Below are 18,161 nucleotides of genomic sequence, written 5' to 3'. Positions count from 1 at the left end.
ACAATCATTGCAGGTGAATATGAGATGCATTACTGATAGGAGCAGCTGTGTGCTGGAGAATAATAATAACCACAGGAAAGAGGTAATTACCAACTGAGAACGATGAAGCAGCGCATAGATGTTGAACTGAACAACAGAGCTGCGCTGTAGTTGCAGTCATTGTGTTTTGTTTTTGCACATGTTGGGCTTTCTAATAAAAAGCGAGACAAGAAGGAGCAAGGGCAGGTGAGAAATGGGACTGTACCGCCTTTCCTAATAGGAGTCGTCGCCATAGCAGCAAATGTATTACGAGGACACTAAAATATGTTTGCTGTTCTGTTATTTAACACTAGATCTGATATGTTATCTAATACTGCTGTGAATACAATGATTTGATAACAAGCCTGTATGTAATGACAAAGGTTCATGCAACGTGACAGAATGCGGCATATCCTGTGTGCTAATATTGACTGTGCCATGCAGCGACAATGTGCCATGTGTGCCACAGTGACAGGGGTGGCTCTCTGCCCACTGAATATTTCACTATATAAAATGCCTCAAACAGGAGGGAGGAGCTGTATGTGAAACGGTGAGACTTGGTAAAGGATAAATGTATAATGTGTAAATGCTATGCTAACTCTTTGTTAGAGTTTCGAGGCTGCTGAGCTGAACCGTGCTCCAGATTGTGTTGAATCAGCACACGCCCAGCTATCACGCATAGTTTATATTGGCCCGCTTTGATGCATTTGGAGCTCTGTAATCACAATTTCTGTAGAAGCTGAGTTGTTGTTAATATGTTTCTGAACATTTGCCTTTTTCTTTCTGCATTATCGTCACAGTGCCATGCTTTTGAGCGACTGCTTCTTTTGATGTCGATCCCTCGCTTTGCATGAAACATCCTCTCTCCGACTTTCCTTCCATACGCGTTTGTTTGCCTTGTTGCAGTGCATTGCTGGACTCACAGGAAATGCTAATATTTTAACACCTAAAACAGTGACAGCCTTGTCAGCGCTTTTGCTGTGCCTTTTTCTGGGAGTAGGGGAAAGAAAAAAGAGCGAGAAAGAGCCCTGTTTTCAAGACCTTGAACACCAGGAATGTCACCCCTGCTTAGAGAGCAAGACAACATCTCTCAAGGACTCTGTAAAAAAAAGTTTGCCTTGTCCAGATATCCCCCTCCCGTTTCTGCCTCTCAACCACCTGGAACGCGCAAGCTCTAAATTTAAATGCGATCTGCAGTCCCTGCCTGCATAAAAGCAAATTTACACAATCTTTGCATCTCACGATTGGCTTGTGCACTGTACAGCAATTCCTAATGTAATGGGAGCAGGCGGTTTGTGAGGTGTAGTGTACTGTATATGTGTGTGTGTGTGTGTGTGTGAGTTGGAGCCACAGGTGCACGGCAGGGGGTGTAACTCCGCACATTGATTTCACAGCCAGCGACCACCATGCAATATATCTGGGAAAGTGTTTCTCTATGGTGCACCTTCAAAGAGGCTGTGGAGGAACCTTTGAGGGCATGAATATGTAGATGAATACCCAGGGGAAGGAAGGGAGTCATTCACAGCACCAACCCGAGCCTTTTACATTAAGCAAGGGCAAAGCGTGGGATGAGGGGAAAGGAAGAGAGGGGAGGAAAAGGGAAGAATTGAAGGGGATAAAGTGGAGAAAAGTCAATGGCAGGCTTTTTTCTCATGAAGTGCTTTTTCCTGTTTGCACTGGGCAGCTATCTCCGTCCCCTACCATCACTTTTTCATAACTGTGCTTTCAACCAGCATACGATTATACTGGCTATGTTTGCTACTGTACTTTTTTACTTTGATGATGCCTTCTGCTCTTTACCTATTACCGCCGGGCTATTCAAGAGAATGTGGTTACATAAGAGCCGATGACGAAGTCTTTGAGATGTAAAGGAAAAGATCAAACCCATTACCAAAGACTGGCTGACTTGTGTGTTTGTGTGTGTCTGTGTGTGTTCTACATTTGTGCCTATGTAAATGCTGTCTGGTTCCGGGGATCCATCAGTCTCCCTTGTGGAGCCAAGCTAAGGGAAGGTCAGCCTGATGGATACATCCTGACATCCACACACCCTGTGATGTCAACTGTGTGCGTGTATCTGTGTGAGCGCATCCGTGTGTGTGTGTGTGTGCGTGTGTGTGGGCTGGCAGGCCAGCCAAGCGCAGGCACTGTTCAGCAGAGCAGAGGGTGGACAGGCGAGTGGGGAGGGGAGCACTTCCCTGGCCTCGGCGCCCTAGTTTGAGGGTTTTAATGCAGTGTCTGTGTCTATGCGTGTTTGTTTCGGGGCTGAGGGGGGCAGGGTGCTACTGGCAGTGGCGTGGTAGGGATGGTAAGTAAGGGGGGTGTGAGGTGAGGTGTAGGGATTGGGTGGGTTGGCACAGGACTGGGTGAAAGGGCTGAGGTGAAGGGGGTGGGCTGGGGTGGCAGAAGAAAGGCGCCATTCATGAGTCGTGCCATCTCTGGCTCCTAACGGGGCTGAGGCTCATCAATGACCAGGCCAGCTGGGAGGATGTCAGTATGCACACACTCTCTCTCTCTCTCCCACCCTCCTTCTTTCTTTTGTCAAGGCCCAGTGCTGTCAGAGACTCTAGCCAGAACACTGAGGCCTCTCATGCACTTGGGTCCCCATTCAAATCCACCGAGAGCCTCTAGCTAACCGGTGTTTTGTACACGTCTACACTGTATTTGACATGTATGGCCTGGTGCACTCTGGTGGAAGAAGCTCACCGGCATCCCCAAAGAGGCACTGCATGTTGTAGCCTGACCAGCTGGAGATGAGCTGGGTGAGGTGGAGCTTAAGGTCGAAAAAACTGCTAACGCCAACTGAGTGTAGCAGGCTTTAGAAGGTGTGTCCAAACCACAACTGAGGTGTTTGGATGCATAAAGAATGTACAGTAGTTTTAGTCACACTACAGATGGCAAAGTGGAATTTCTTTGGCTTCATCATCAGGTTTACATTTTGTTCCAATGATATAACCTGTATAGATGACAGGAGACGGGAGAGTTAATGAGTTTTCATCTGATATTTACGACCAAATACCAGGAAAACTGCAGTTCTTATTAGTCTCAGCTGCTGGCTTTGTGTGTGTTTTGTGCTTATCAGCAAAAGTCAGCATTAGGGCTGCCACGATTAGTCGACTAGTCACGATTATGTCGACTATTAAAATCGTCGACGACTAATTTAATAGTCGACGCATCGTTTGAAGCTTTGTAAGATCACAAAGGACGCAGGAATGAGTAGTAGGATTTAAGAGTGTAATAACGGACTGAAACAGAAGATGGCAGCACTGCATGTACAAGGATGCCAGCTGCCGTTAAACCCCGAAGAAGAAGAAGCTGTGTCCCAGAATTCATAGCGCAGCTGTCAACAATGGCGGCAGCTAGTTAGTTTTAACTTTACTCTTATTATTCTTTCTGGGTCACAAAATAAACGTTTAACATATTTTCAGGCGAGAATGTAGCTGTGTAAACCTCAAATATCTGCTCAGTTTATCAAGACACCACATATTTTCAAAAGCGCTCCGACGTTTTCGGAGACGTCTGTTACCCACTAGCTCGTTAGCTAGGCGGGGGCAAGGCTAACTAGAGCCGTGAGAACACCGGACTCCCGGCAAATCGTTTTCAAACCCACCGCCGTCTTTCGCTAGTCAGGTTAAACATATATATAAGTCACTTAGATAACTTAAAAATGTTATTGTTTGGCTTTCTTTAGTATTTTATTTGTTCCTGAGTAAATCGGTTTGGCTGAGATTAAAGTTATAGTTTTTGCACAGCTAAAACTGTCAAGCAGACAGCTGATTATCAGAAGTGTGAGATGCTCCAGAATTTACTCCAGTGTCCTGTTATATTTTAGATAGCAAGGAGTTTATTAAACTTCACCGAAACAATCTGCAAATTTCATTAAAATTTAATAAACTATCATCTTTTCTTTATTTTTAGTTAGCACAAACACTTCAAGCTGTAAGCTAATGATAGTTATATAAGACCAGATGCTGCTGGTGCAATAAGCTGTATGCTGTACGTCCAATGGATGATGATCTGATTAGTCGACTAATCACAAAAATAATCGGTGACTAGTCGACTATCAAAATAATCGTTTGTGGCAGCCCTAGTCAGCATGCTAATGTAGTTGGCCAAGATGACGCACATGATACATTAAACCAAGTAAAAAAACAGCATCTTAGTATACTGTCAGTAACAGCACTTTACTCTGAAATCTGATAACTCGGCTCGCAGTTTATAGTATGTCTGAGTTTTTATCTCACAAGGGAACAATGACACACAAAACAGTAGATCTAAAAAGCATTACAGCTATATATATATATATATATATATATATATATATATATATATTTTTTTTTTTTTTTTTTTTTTTTTTTTTTTTTTTAAGGACTGTAATTAAGTCTTGAAACTTTTCAATATTTTGATAACCAACGATTCAGAAACCAAGACTGCGACCACAAACCACCTGGCTGCTCGTGCCCTGTTTTACCTACAGCAGAGATGAAGAAGCCATCCTGTTTAGCATGAAAAACTGAAATGATCCTGTACGCATGAATTGTCATATCTTGTGTACTTAAGAAAGGGGGACAGGAAAGAAGCGAGGCTTGCGAGCTGTGCATATGTGTGTGCTGTTTATCACTGCCAGGGAAAGGCCTGCATCAGCAGCAGCTGTGGGGCGCTTTGCATGCAATGGCAAGACATGCATTGGAAGGGGGAGATTTGCATTTGTGGTTTCATATCATGAGCAACAATGTTACTCCCTCTCACTCTTCCTTCCTCCCCTGCGCTGTCTTTCTTTGTTTCTCTGCGTTTCGCTGATCTGGAGGAGCTTTCTGTGAGAAGCACAGGGGCACTGAGAACAGCATAAGTAGAGCAGTGGAGCAAAGCTGAGAAGGTTCAAGCTGAAATGGATCCAATTCTTTCAGTCAGACACAGAAATAAAAAAAAAAAAAGCTTCACGTGTATACAAGAAAGCAATCACTTGTTGAAGCTAATATTGCATTAAAATCAGCGACAGACACCCTATTGAGCCAAAATCACTAAAAGTTGTAAAAGAAAACAAAGGGTGAAGCTGAAGGTCCTGTGGTCTGCATCTGTCCAGTAGAGTCGCAGTGATTTAGGGGACCATCAGATGAAAGGCTTTCCTGTGTCTTTCATCTTCACGTGCATTTTGAAGGGTAGAATTTCCTCAAAAGCAGCCTTTATTGTGTGAGTAACCTCCCCTCTTTTTGAAGCTTGTAGTGGCTCATATTTCCGGTCGCTCAGATTTAAATGACTTTTATTTTTTCTTGTGGAAAAATCATATTCATGCAAATCAGGTGCTATATGTTTGGGGGTTTTGTGTAGGAATATGTGAATCCTATTTAGATGACAAATGCACCACAGAACTGCCTGTTTGTTGGTTTCATTATGCTGTGAAAAAAAATGCACAGGTAATATTAATGTCACAGCGCTGCCTGCTTCTATTATCGACATCTGCGCTGACAGCATGATAAGCTAAGAGCTGATGATGCTGGGATGTAAACAGAGTGGAATTCTTGACAAACATCTGTTTTTTGTTCCGTGTTTGTCAAACAGTTTTGCGATGATATAGTTTTAAGGTCATTTGATGTGAAAACTCAAAACTGCCCCATACTTGAAACTTTGCTGTAAAGTAGGAGGCACTTTTGATTTCCTTGCAGAGTTTGTACAAGCTTTTGTTTTTGCTGGGGCCAAAGGGGATGCAGAAAGGTCAGTTCTAACACTTTTTGGGGTATCCTTGCCACCCTCTCCAGCGGTGTATGCTTTTTAGGGCTGCCACGATTTGTCGACTAGTCACGATTACGTCGACTATCAAAATCGTCGACGACTGATTTAATAGTCGACGTGTCGTTTGAAGCTTTGTAAGATCGCAAAAGACACAGGAATAATAGCAGGATTTAAGAGTGTAATAACGGACTGAAACAGAAGATGGCAGCACAGCATGTACAAGGATGCCAGCTGCCGTTAAACCCCGAAGAAGAAGAAGCAGCTGTGTCCCAGAATTCATAGCGCGGCCCAGCTTAGTTTCCAACAATGGCGGTAGCTAGTTAGTTTTAATATTACTCTTATTATTCTTTCTGGGTCACAAAATAAACGTTTAACATATTTTCAGGCGAGAATGTAGCTGTGTAAACCTCAAATATCTGCTCAGTTTATCAGGACACCACATATTTTCAAAAGCGCTCCGACGTTTTCGGAGACGTCTGTTACCCACTAGCTCGATAGCTAGCCGGGGGCTAGGTCACTAGCGCCGTGAGAACACCGGACTCCCGGCAAATTGTTTTCAAACCCACCGCCGTCTTTCGTGACTCAGGTTAAATATATATGAGTCACTTAGATAAATTAAAAATGTTATTGTTTGGCTTTTTTTTAGTATTTTATTTGTTCCTGAGTAAATCGGTTTGGCTGAGATTAAAGTTATAGTTTTTACACAGCTGAATAAACGTCAAGCAGACAGCTGATTATCAGAAGTGTGAGATGCTGGAGAATATACTCCGGTGTCCTGTTATATTTTAGATAGCAAGGAGTTTATTAAACTTCACCGAAACAATCTGCAAATTTCATTAAAATTGAATAAACTATCATCTTGTCTTTATTTTTAGTTAGCACCTTAAAAGCTTAAAGCTGTAAGCTAATGCTAGTTATATAAGAGCAGATGCTGCTGGTGCAATAAGCTGTAGTTTTACGTCCAGTGGATGATGATCTGATTAGTCGACTAATCGCATAAATAATCGGTGACTAGTCGACTATCAAAATAATCGTTTGTGGCAGCCCTAATGCTTTTACATATATGTCAGCAGTTGTTAGTCCCCCTCCCCTTGTCTTCAGTGAAACTCCAGTCGTGCTGACCCTGGTCCACGTGTCCATCTCTTCACTTTTAAGTAGTCCTTGCTGTTCCTTCTGATATAACCTCCTAACAGACTCCTTTACGCCTCTCTGGCAGCCTTTTTGACAGATCTCTCAGCTGTGCGCAGTTGTCTTTGTATTGGTGTGTAATGCTGCCCTAAGATACTGTTACTAGAGTGTTGTCTTGGTGTCTGTTCCACTGCTGCCCTTAAGACCCCAATAACCACTGTCTGTGACAGGAGTTCTTCACTGAGCAAAGCGCCGCCTCCCCTTTTGCTTCATTTTTGCCTGTGCCTCTGTGGAACTCTGTCTTCCTCTTGCTCCTATTTGCTGCAGTATCTCATTGTCTGTCCCTGTGGTGCCTTCTGCCTCTATACATTAGCCGTATCTGAGTGTACAATGAATCGCCTGTGCCCTCTTTTCATTTCACCCCTCATCAGCGAGCAATGAATAGGGAGCAGGGGGGCTACAGTTGGAAATTTGCTTTTAAGTATGCGAGGTATGCTCATTCATTCTCTTCCAAACCCCCTGGCTGCCCTCAGACCACTCTCCCATTGGCCCCCTACCGTTCTATGAAGTCCTATAACGTACCCCGTGCTGTTTTCCGCATTCTCTGTTTCCCTGGTTTGTTCACTTCCAGCGGGCCCAAGGCCAGACCCCCTCATTTTACTCTCCGTGACCAAAAATCTCTGAGGGCAGGCTAGTTACCATGGTCACAGCAATCATCAGTATGGATTTGAAACTTTCCAGGATCCGCCTCGAGCTCCTGTGAACTGTGTGTGTGAGCTGTTAATGTGCTGTTAATGAATGAATTTAAATTTTCCTATTTCAGCTTAAATTTGTTATTCGGAGCTAAGTGGTTACATCTTACCAATAGATAACATGTTAGACCAGAGACACTCCCCACCACCCCATCCCCCAACCTGCATGGTGATGACAGCCAGAGAACCTCTTGAAAGTGCTTTGGATTGTTAGCGAGCAGAAACAGTGTGTTCTTGGTTATTTTAAGCCCCATCAGAGACGTGAGCTCACAAGAAGTGTATTAGTCTTTCTGACAGGACATAAAATGTGTTGAATGAAATTTGGGAATTGTTTGGGACTGCAGTGGTGCTCAAATACCTAAAACAATATTTCTTCCTTTTTATCAAATCATAGCATTTATCTCCTTTAGAATTCCTACTTTTTTCTCTGTGTTTTCCTACAAACAGGAAAAGCCTCTTTGGAAATTAATTACTGGCATTTTTAACTGTACTGTAACTTAATTGAATAATTCCTTGGTCTGGTTACTATTTATATTGGTTTTATTGTTCATGTCCATCCATCCATCTGTTTTTCATCTAATTGCTCATGCTATAGTTGCCTAATTCTCACTTTGGATTGTGAAACTTCAACTAAAATACTACTCTACTGCTCCTCAGTGTCTGAGTAGCAGAGATGGGGTTCAGTGAGTGGCGCTCGTGCACGGTTATTAATCAGTTTTGTGTCTGCAAGGTGCTACTTTGGAGGAGCTTAAACAAGAGATATGAAAAAAGGGACACCCTGCTGACTTTAGAAAAATAAATCTCAAGGCTGTGCTGAGAGATCAATGTTAAGACAACAAAAGAGCCTGCAGACATTGAATTCAACGTCTTGGTGTGGAACTGTAGGTTGCGTGCATAAATCCGGACTTGGTTTCGGTTTTGGAAATCGACCTTCAAGTTGTTACCTCATGTTCCCTCCAACATATGCAATGTTGAGTATTTAATCGTTAACCTGTGTATATTAGAGTCTGCTGCTCTCAGATGAAATGTGAAGAGAAAGATCCTCACAAGCTTCTTCTTTTACACATGATTTTAAAATTTGGTTTAAGCGAAGTCACAACCTAACCTCTGACTGGGCGATATGTTTTCTCTGTCCACAGAGCTCCAGAGATCATCTTGGGTCTGCCTTTCTGTGAGGCCATAGACATGTGGTCCCTGGGCTGTGTGATAGCTGAGCTCTTCCTGGGATGGCCCCTCTACCCCGGAGCCTCAGAGTACGATCAGGTAACGTATGATTTGAACTTATGAACCGCTGATGATTGTGCATTGAGTGCTTATACACCCATAGATTAATATGCTGTTATTTCTGCATGTGCATGAATGAGAATTGTGCGTGTCTGTGCTCTCTCTTCATGAATGTGGACTGAATGTGCTTGGGAAGGTGGGACGCGTCTCCCTGAAATCCCCCTGACAGCGCTTGATGATTCTTGCGCAGCCTCCCTGTTTATCTGAACAGATGCCACAGAGCCACTTGTCCAATTAGTGCAGCCCCTGTGCTCCAAAGCAAGACATTGTCGCGTTCCTCTCTCGCTATCGCTCAGATGAGGCACAGTGGGGACACCTTGAACAAGTTGTGCTCCATCTCCATCTCCAACAAGCTCTTCTGATTTCTCACAAAACCAAAAACTTACCCCGCCTCATTTACAAGTCTCAAATCAGTCTTAGCCTCTTAAGCTGAGGTCATGTTTGGCTGCCATGTATACTTCTATTGGAGTAGTTAAAGTCAGCCTCCATTTTCAAACTGCCGAAAGAACATCTGTCCTTATGTGAAACTGTAAAATGTGCTTTTTTTTGTCCTCCTCTGTTTTGCAGATCAGGTACATCTCACAGACACAAGGTCTGCCTGCAGAGTACCTGTTGAGTGCAGGGACAAAGACCACAAGGTTCTTCAATAGAGATCCGGACTCCACCTACCCTCTCTGGAGACTAAAGGTACATTTGCACACACACGTACAAGCTGTAGTTATTATTCCAGAAACTCTGGTTACACCACGAGCCCTGTAGTTAGCTATAAACACAGTGAGAGGGTAATAAGAGCAAAATCTGCGTGAGAGGATTTGGCAAATAAAAAGCCAGTCTGATGAATGTAGCTTGGAGGGTTTCTGCTCTAAACAGCTCCCATTGTCCTTTAATGTAGGCCAATCAATAAAGAGCTCCACTCTTTACTTTTTTTTACCCTCATTAACTTAATTTAAACTATGTGCCACACACATAGAGTTCTTTACTGTACTGACCTGCAAATGCTGACACATCTCTGCAGGGTTTGTTGATATTTTTACGCTGCCTGTTCTTGTACCTCAGATTAATATTTTTCAGCTGAATGCATTTGTTATTATTTAAAAAAAGGGTCCCGGTGGCTTACAGCAGCGATTCACAACAACTGTTCGCTAGGACTGGCCATTTAATGAACATACATAGTGAGTTAGTGTGCATGTTGCCAGGTCAGACTGCTGCCAGGTAGAAGTTTTTCCAAGTTTCTGCTGCATGTGGGAATGTAAGAAGTCTTCTCGGAAAAGCTGTTATGATCTATGGGCGTACAAAGCTTGTTAAAAAAAACAAACAATCATTGTCAGTTTAAAGAAGTGTGTTTTAAGTTCATAACAATAAAAGCTGACAGGAGCATTGTAGGGAAGATACAAACATGGAGTAGAAACTCGACATGACATCACAGCTTTAGCTCCTCGTGATTTTCTGGTGTCTTTGGCATGTGGAAAAATCAAACGTCAAGGCTTCTTTTTTCTCCGCCATGAGGAGCGACTGCACATCTTTAATTTGATCATGGCGTGTTTTTCCATGTAGCAGCAGCTGCTCTGCTTAGCTGACTGTGATTTTTTTTAAAAATGTGTGTTTAGTGTCGAGGTTTCTAACCTTTTAAACAAAAAGAGCACACGTTGTTTGCTTTCTGCACATTTTCATGAAGTCAGGTGTTTGTATGTACACGTCGGTACACATGCACACCAGTGGAATATACACCGTCTCTGTGTTTGTGTCATATATTGTATACACACTCAGCGCCATCTTATTTCTCGGCTGTTAGATGAGTATTTGTGTGCTACCCCAGGGTTACTCAGAGGGTAAGCCGAGCCCTGCCACACATCAACAACAAGAGACTATAATGAGCCAAATGTAAATAGTGTGTTTCCAGAGGGGAAGTGTGATGGGATTTGAGAAGAACATCTGCTTCTTGTCTCCTGCAGACTCCAGAGGACCATGAGGGTGAAACAGGGATCAAATCCAAGGAGGCTCGCAAGTACATCTTCAATTGTTTGGATGATATGGCGCAGGTATGCTGTCTCAGTATCACAAAGCGCGACGTCTTCCTTCCCACAAATCACGCAGTAGATGTACTATTTGCTTTTGCTTTGTCTTTTGCTACAATCGTATCCACCTGTCTCGTGTTTGAGGCTTCTTTGATGGGGGTGCTCAGGTCCCGGGCCAGTTTGATCCATCACATCCTGAGAATTATCTATCAAATATTTGAAATCCCTTAAAATATTTATCTGGCCAAGGTCTGATCTCCAGCTGCAGTGTAGCTCCGCTTCTATATAGAATTTGACTGAGTGAAATGAAAGCAGCTGCTCAATGAACCCCATCCCAAACTCTGCCTCTGCTCTTCATTTTGTGTAACCACTATTTAATAACTTACAGACAGACATTTGAACTGAACATGTGGCGTGGCTGGTTAGCAGGCTCAATGTGTACAGTTTGCTTTCTTATTTAAGCTGCAGTGAGTGTAGCGTTGTGGCTGTGTTTCCACTTTGTGCATCTGCTGTACACGTAAGCATGTAGAGGGCGAGGGACTAAGATAAACCAACTAAGATACATGCACACGTTATTCCTGGACCTCCGACTAGTTTTTCAGCCTGGCTCAGTGGGTCCCACGCCATGTTGTTTCTGCATGAATCTTGTCTTCCCGTGCAGCTCTGCGTGTTACCTGTGGGAATTTGTTTATTTAGGAGATTACATAACCTCGGGAAGTGTTTAAACTAGGTGTGATATGTATAAAGAAAAACACTGCAAATTGAGACAGCTATATATAATGCCTCTCTGTAACTGAGCATGAATTTGTCTCTCCGTGGTGGAAAAGTTCACATGTAGCCATGACATTTTGATAGGACATGCCTGACAGTGGCTGATAGCGAGCGTTGTTGTGTTCACCCTCACTTGGCTAAATACTGGTTCTGCTGGCAGATATGGCAGTGGTGATAAAAATTACAGTGATTTTCCCAGGCCTTTCAAATCTCTCATAGTACTCTGTCGTCATCATGCGCCTTGATTATATCTCTGATAATGACTAGCTGAGAGTTATGAGGAATTTTTCATTTATTTATTTGCTTTTGAATTATGGTCATTCCCAACCAGCAGCCCTTTGGAATCTGCCCATATGGATACGCAACACATGTATCTGCTTAACTGATGGAGACAATTATGGTTGTCCACTAGTGCCCAGGGCCGCTGTCAGGCCTGTCTGGAATAACGTGCTGTCGGCTGGGGCATGATAGTATCGCTTCCTGAGAGTTTACAGTTGCCCCATACACACAAACACACGTGCAACACAGAGTTTAATGAAACCAACCTGCACTGGTATGATATCCCCTGGGTCATCTCTGTCTTCTGCGCTTCAAGCTCTGTGTCCTGTCGTCTACAACATAAACACAGCGATACAGCAGAGCTGCGCGGCTTAATGTGGGAGAAAACTGCCTATTTTGCCACCTCTCACTGTCCTGACCATATAAACAACTCAGCATTGTGGACATCTGCCTCTGCGTGTATAATGGATGATATAGCTGAAGGCCTCGCAAGACAGAGGGGCTGGGTGCCAAAAAGAGATAATGAACCTCCTTTCAGTCGTGGGAAATGTGCGGAGGGTTTAGTCACAAGTATATCTAATTTGAGTAAATCAGACACCAACTTACAACAGATGCAGATGGAAGGAAGGCCAAAAGTACTTGTAAATGGATTCATTTTGATCTGCAGTCCTTCAGTATCTCTACTGGTGCAAGTCAAGCTGCACAGAAGGAAGAGGAACGTGGTCTTCATCTAATCTTTATTATATTTTAATACATATCCTTTCCTCAACCACTCAACCTAGTAGTTAAAGATGAAACTACACATTATGGCTGTGTAGATGGCAGGCCCGCATACAGCAGGATGCCTTGCTCCACATTTCCTGAGGCAGTGGTTGACATCTGCCATCCCTGCCCTCACTCCGGAGTCATGTCAGAGCTTCCACGGCACAGATGTGTTTCCATTAACAACCACTGACGTGCAATGCCGACCACGTTAGATGAAGCCCCGCCTTTTTTTTCATTCTTTTTATAAGTTTTCATTTTCATTGTTATGGAAAGTCAACAAATTATACCGGTATCTTTTCTATCTAATAAATTCACATATCTTAATTCACCGGGTGGTGAAAAAAAATGCTTCTTCTTATCCAGTTTGATTATTGTGCCACCAAACTATATACATTTCCCCAAAGTCATCTATTCCACGAGCGGAGGACGGCGTGATTATTTCTCACCTCATTCTGCAGATTACTCCTTTATCACAGTCAGTGGAGATGGCAAGCAGAGAGGACTGGTTACAGAACCTGAATAAGCTGCATAGAGAAAAAGAATTGAATCAGATTAGCGGTGTTGACTGGCAGCACATCTGATAGCCCTTAGAGCAGGCCTACAGATAAACGTTGCATCTTTATGAAAAACAGGCCGACTACCACTGCACGGGCAGTCACAGCAAACAGGGCTTGCCTGTCTTTGTCCTCCTTCTTTGCCTAAGATCAGACTTGCTATATATCACGACCTTGCTTTGCTCTCCGTTTATTCCTCACCTTACGTGACAACCCAGAAGTAGAGCTAAACATCAGCACTGGTTCACCGCTTCAAAAAAATCGAATTCTGCTGACCATGTAGCTTTTCATTAAAGCGGGAATCCGCTGCTTTGCCCAGTATTTATCCACAACCTAAGCCGCAATGTTTATTAGAGATGAAGCAACATGATGTTCCGAGGCAGATTCTCAGACTCCCCTCAGACCGTATTTAGGTTAAGTTGTCCCACGTCAGCTTTTTCAGATCTATTCGCAAAACGGTGTCCTGTGTGAAAGGCCTCTTTACTGGTTACCCATCGCCAGTGTTTATTTGGTCCGTGTTTTTTTGTTTGTTTTCACATCTCAGGAATAGATAAAAATCTCAGAGAAGGCGCCAGCCTGGGGATATTTCAAGTCCTGCTATGAATACCAGTACAAATGTTTATAATGCCGCTAAGGTGCAAGGTTATCACTAAACTCCACGACACACAAACTGACACCCAAACGTATGAGGCCTTGTGGGTATTAATAGGTTCCCCTATGGGAATAAGCTGTGGGAGAGATTTTTCTGTCATCTGCAAGCACATTAGATCCTTGAAAATGGAGAAGTGTTTGAAATGCTAAATGTCTGCTCGGTTTGCTTTGTGCCTCCAGGTAAACATGACGTCAGATCTGGAGGGGAGCGACATGCTGGCAGAGAAGGCCGACAGGAGGGAGTTCATCGACTTGTTAACCAAGATGCTGACCATCGATGCAGACAAGAGGATCACCCCGGTCGAAACACTCAACCACCCTTTTGTCACTATGTCTCATCTCCTTGATTTCCCGCACAGCACACAGTACGAGCCCAACAAGCCCTGTTGTTGTTGTTTATAGAATTATCATTTTGAACATCTGCCACTGTCATCAGACACAGTGCTCATGCCTCGTCTGTCTCCCTCACTCTCTCTGTCCGCGCAGTGTGAAGTCGTGCTTCCAAAATATGGAGATCTGTAAGCGTCGCGTCAACATGTACGACACAGTCAACCAGAGCAAGACACCCTTTATCACCCATGTGGCCCCCAGCACCTCCACCAACCTCACTATGACCTTCAACAACCAGCTGAACACTGTGCACAGCCAGGTAAGAGTGAGCCAAAAGAAAACCACTGTCACTCTCCTACTATGTAGATACAAATCAGTAAATAACCGAAGCTGTAGTTTATTGTATTTGCGTGATAGGTCCCAGTACGGAACCTTCAAAATAAAAGCATAGAACATAGAATGGAGCATGCAGAGTAAGTGCCCCAATCAATAATTAATGCAGAGCCAAAAATATCAAACGGTCACTATCAAACAGGGCTGTTGAGCTGAATATTGACATCTTAGAAACGCAGCTGTTTGCGCCTTTGTTCTATTTTTTTATGTCTGTTCTTCCTGTTTTTCTGTACTTATCCATGTTTGCTGCTTTGGTGCATGCATATCTGTTTGCCTGCATTTTGTCTGTGCCCCAGGTCCTGTGGGATTGTCACAAAGTGCTGATTACACACATGACAAGCCACACTTCCTGCTTGCCTTGCATTCTGGGGCTTTCAGGCCTTAAGAATCCCTTTACCAGGCTTCCTCTCTCTTTCCCCTCTCACTCCTGTCCTCCTCTGTCTCCTCTTCTTTCCTTCCATTTCCCCGGGTTGAGCCTGTGGTGCTTTACCGCTTCGCTCGCGTATGGTCTGTGAATCGAAACTGCTGACTTCTGGCTTCTGCCGGAATCACCAAGCGTCTGGTTGCAAGGTTTTCCAGATTGTGCTTAGTTACAACTCTTGCTCCCCCCCCAACCCTCTCTTTAGTAAACAGAGTTCTTTATCACCAACCATATCGAGCCAGCTCACACTGAGTGGAATGCGACAAAAACCCAATCTTGCTGTGATTTAAATGAATTAACATTCCCTCAGCTTGTCTTTTCTGCGCCTGGCTCTGAGGGCGTATGGACATAGTTAAGTTAGTGATTTATTCAGCTTGATTCAGTTGCAAGACTAGAATGCATCTGGGCTGTATTTTGCTTGTTTATGATGAATGCCACAGTGCCATATTGATTCTGTTCTCTCTCCTGGTGTTCATCAAAGACGCTAAAGAGAGCAAATGAAAACTGAAAGCACCGTCTTTGTATTTCCCTCCATCCCGACATACACCTAATGAAGGGCTAAAATTAGACGTGTCTTGTGGAGCATATACTGCTTACAAGCTGAGCAAATGGTGTCTCTTAAAAGCATTTGTTTGTATCCAGGATGTTCCCAGGCAGTCTTCGTAATCCACATGCCTTATTAATGGTCAAGACATGCTGGAGTTACCTAAGCTTACGTAATTATACAATGACTGTTGGCTGTTAAATATTGCTTCTGTCATGCATAATTGATTTGGAGGGTAGATAGTGAAGCCGTGATATGAAATGTCAAATTTGGCTGCAGCATATTATATTGGCCTATTATTAGTCTGTATCATTTGCATTTAAACTGGCTTTATGTCTTTATGACTTAAACACTCACAATTTAAGCAAAGAGAGACGTTCATGCTGCCGTGTGGTTCACGCTTATGGCAAACTGGGACATGCAAAGCATCAAAAAATGAAGTGTACTGTCAGAGTGGATTTCCTGTCCAGCCTCGTCGGGGTCCGTGCGCTGATCATTCTCTGCTCTGGTGACATTTTGTTCATTGATGGTTGATTATTCTTGGAACTGATTGCACCTCTGCTCACATTCTTTCTTTCCCTCTAATTAATCAAATCAACAGTCTGAATATTTTAAGGCATGTTTAAATCATACACCCAATTTTCTCATTCTTTCATCTGTGGCTCCCTGTCTGTCTCCTTTTGAGCTGGTTGTTGTTTGCATTTTAATGTTTCAGTTATTTTGTTTCCATTGTTCCTTTTCATTTAGCCTTTCTATCCTTGGAGCTCATCCTTTCTTCACTGTCACTCCCATTAGTACCTCCACTTTCATGATTTTTATTTTGGTCCAATCATTCCTTTAGGCCACCAACCTGGCTCCCTCCTCCACCAACAATGCCACCCTTTCCTTTTCAAGTCCTGATGTCTCCATACTAAACTACCAATCTACACTCTACCAGCCCTCCGCTGCCTCCATGGCAGCCGTGGCCCAGAGGAGCATGCCCCTGCAGCCTGGGGCTCCTCAGCTCTGCGCTGCCCGGCCTGACCCCTTCCAGCAGGCGCTCATAGTCTGCCCACCTGGATTCCAAGGTGAGGAGGTCTTGCAGTCCATAAATTGCATAAATTCAAAAAAATCCGATTTCTGGTCAGAGACAGTGTTTCACTGCACAAACAGTCTTCTTTTACTTGCTTGTCTTTTTGTTTTTCAGCACACAGGCAGTGTCAGTCATAGCATTCAAACTGTGATTCACTGATAACTAGAGGCAATTAATCATTTGCGCAAATTTAATAGAATTATTTTTATTCTTTTCCATAACTGCTGCTTTTTTAGTTTTTCCTATATCAAACTGAACAGAACGCATACTTGTCAGGCACACTGTGAGCATGTATACCACATTTGATCTTTTGGAATTTATTTTGAAAATACTGTAGCAACATTATTTATAGGTGACAGATTTTCTTGTTTGTTGACATCCTCCATGCTTTTGCTTTATTTATGCACAGGGCTGCAGGCATCCCCTTCCAAGCACACCAGTTACTCCGTGCGGATGGAGAATGCTGTTCCCATAGTGACGCAGGCCCCTGGTGCCCAGCCTCTGCAGATTCAACCTGGCCTCCTTACACAGGTAGGCACTTTTAAGTATCGCAGAAAACGAACTAATAGAGTTTGAATCTTAACAGAGAGAGTGCCTGTCAGGGACATTTATGAACTTTGAACTGTTCACATTCAAACAAAGCCCTCTGCTTTCCTTTTTAATAAGCCTTCACTAAGAATAGTATCTATCGATGGAGGATGGAAATCACTTGATGTTCTTGACCCTGCCCCTGCTGGCAGCTGTTTTTCCTGAGTGCATTCAGGCGAGCTTTCCTGTGCCTTGCTCGCTCTCTCCCTCTCTCTCTTTCGCTCACTTCCTCTCTTCTCTCTCTCCTCTCTTCATCTGCCCCTGCTCTCCTGGAGGCTGAGGCTGCTACGGTCTGATGCACTCAAAGGCAGGAGCCTTTCACACAGAGAAGGCCTTTACCAGAGCCTCCACGGTGGGGCTGGAGCTTTAGCTGTTAATATACAGTTGTTGCAAGTAGCAGAATAACTGTGCATCACTCTCTGCACACAGACAGTAGACCGCTTCCATTGCCACGCCACCTCTTTCCCTATGGAAATTTCCATGAAGGCTTTAAATATCCCTGAGAATCTAGGGAGTTTGAAGCACTCCCTTATCTCCAGTTAATCATGCAGCAGGCAGGCAAGCAGGCAGCAAAGCGGTGTGTATGTGTGTGCACATGCCTGTGTTTTCTATGGTGGGTTAATCTGTCAGATACCAAATGGTGATTAGCTCCACGGCTGCTTCCAAGTCAGGCGCTCCAAATTACAGGCCTCAGAGGATCCTCGGAGGTCAGGGTAAGCTTGGATCAGGCTTTGCATGACCAGAGGACTCACAGCATCGCAAGAATGGGTATCGTGGCTATATAAAATAATAACAAAAACGTGAGAGACACGACTTATGTCACAGTAAGGATAATGTCAGTTATATTAATTATCGTATCACGTGTGGCT

At 43.6% G+C, this 18,161-nt stretch overlaps 1 protein-coding gene across 2 annotated transcripts in view; it reads left to right on the top strand.

The window, feature by feature from the left end:
- Nucleotides 1-18,161, top strand: part of hipk2 (homeodomain interacting protein kinase 2) — a 68,236-nt gene that overhangs the window by 39,289 nt on the left and 10,786 nt on the right. Inside the window, exons 3-9 of one of the 2 annotated variants that reach the window (XM_085359015.1) lie at nt 8,765-8,888; nt 9,477-9,596; nt 10,862-10,948; nt 14,125-14,309; nt 14,431-14,593; nt 16,570-16,699; nt 17,114-17,235. In XM_085359015.1, the coding sequence (XP_085215141.1) occupies nt 8,765-8,888; nt 9,477-9,596; nt 10,862-10,948; nt 14,125-14,309; nt 14,431-14,593; nt 16,570-16,699; nt 17,114-17,235 (931 nt within the window). Of the gene's footprint in view, nt 1-8,764; nt 8,889-9,476; nt 9,597-10,861; nt 10,949-14,124; nt 14,310-14,430; nt 14,594-16,473; nt 16,700-17,113; nt 17,236-18,161 lie in introns of both variants that reach the window. The other variant, XM_085359014.1, reaches the window with a different exon arrangement.

This window comes from Diplotaxodon limnothrissa, linkage group LG7 (genome assembly GCF_057381915.1).
Source record: "Diplotaxodon limnothrissa isolate DT_005_m linkage group LG7, D_limnothrissa_male_GT1.1, whole genome shotgun sequence".
Taxonomy (NCBI): domain Eukaryota; kingdom Metazoa; phylum Chordata; class Actinopteri; order Cichliformes; family Cichlidae; genus Diplotaxodon; species Diplotaxodon limnothrissa.
Note: the sequence above shows the minus strand (reverse complement) of the source record. Positions and strands in the feature narration are given on the sequence as shown.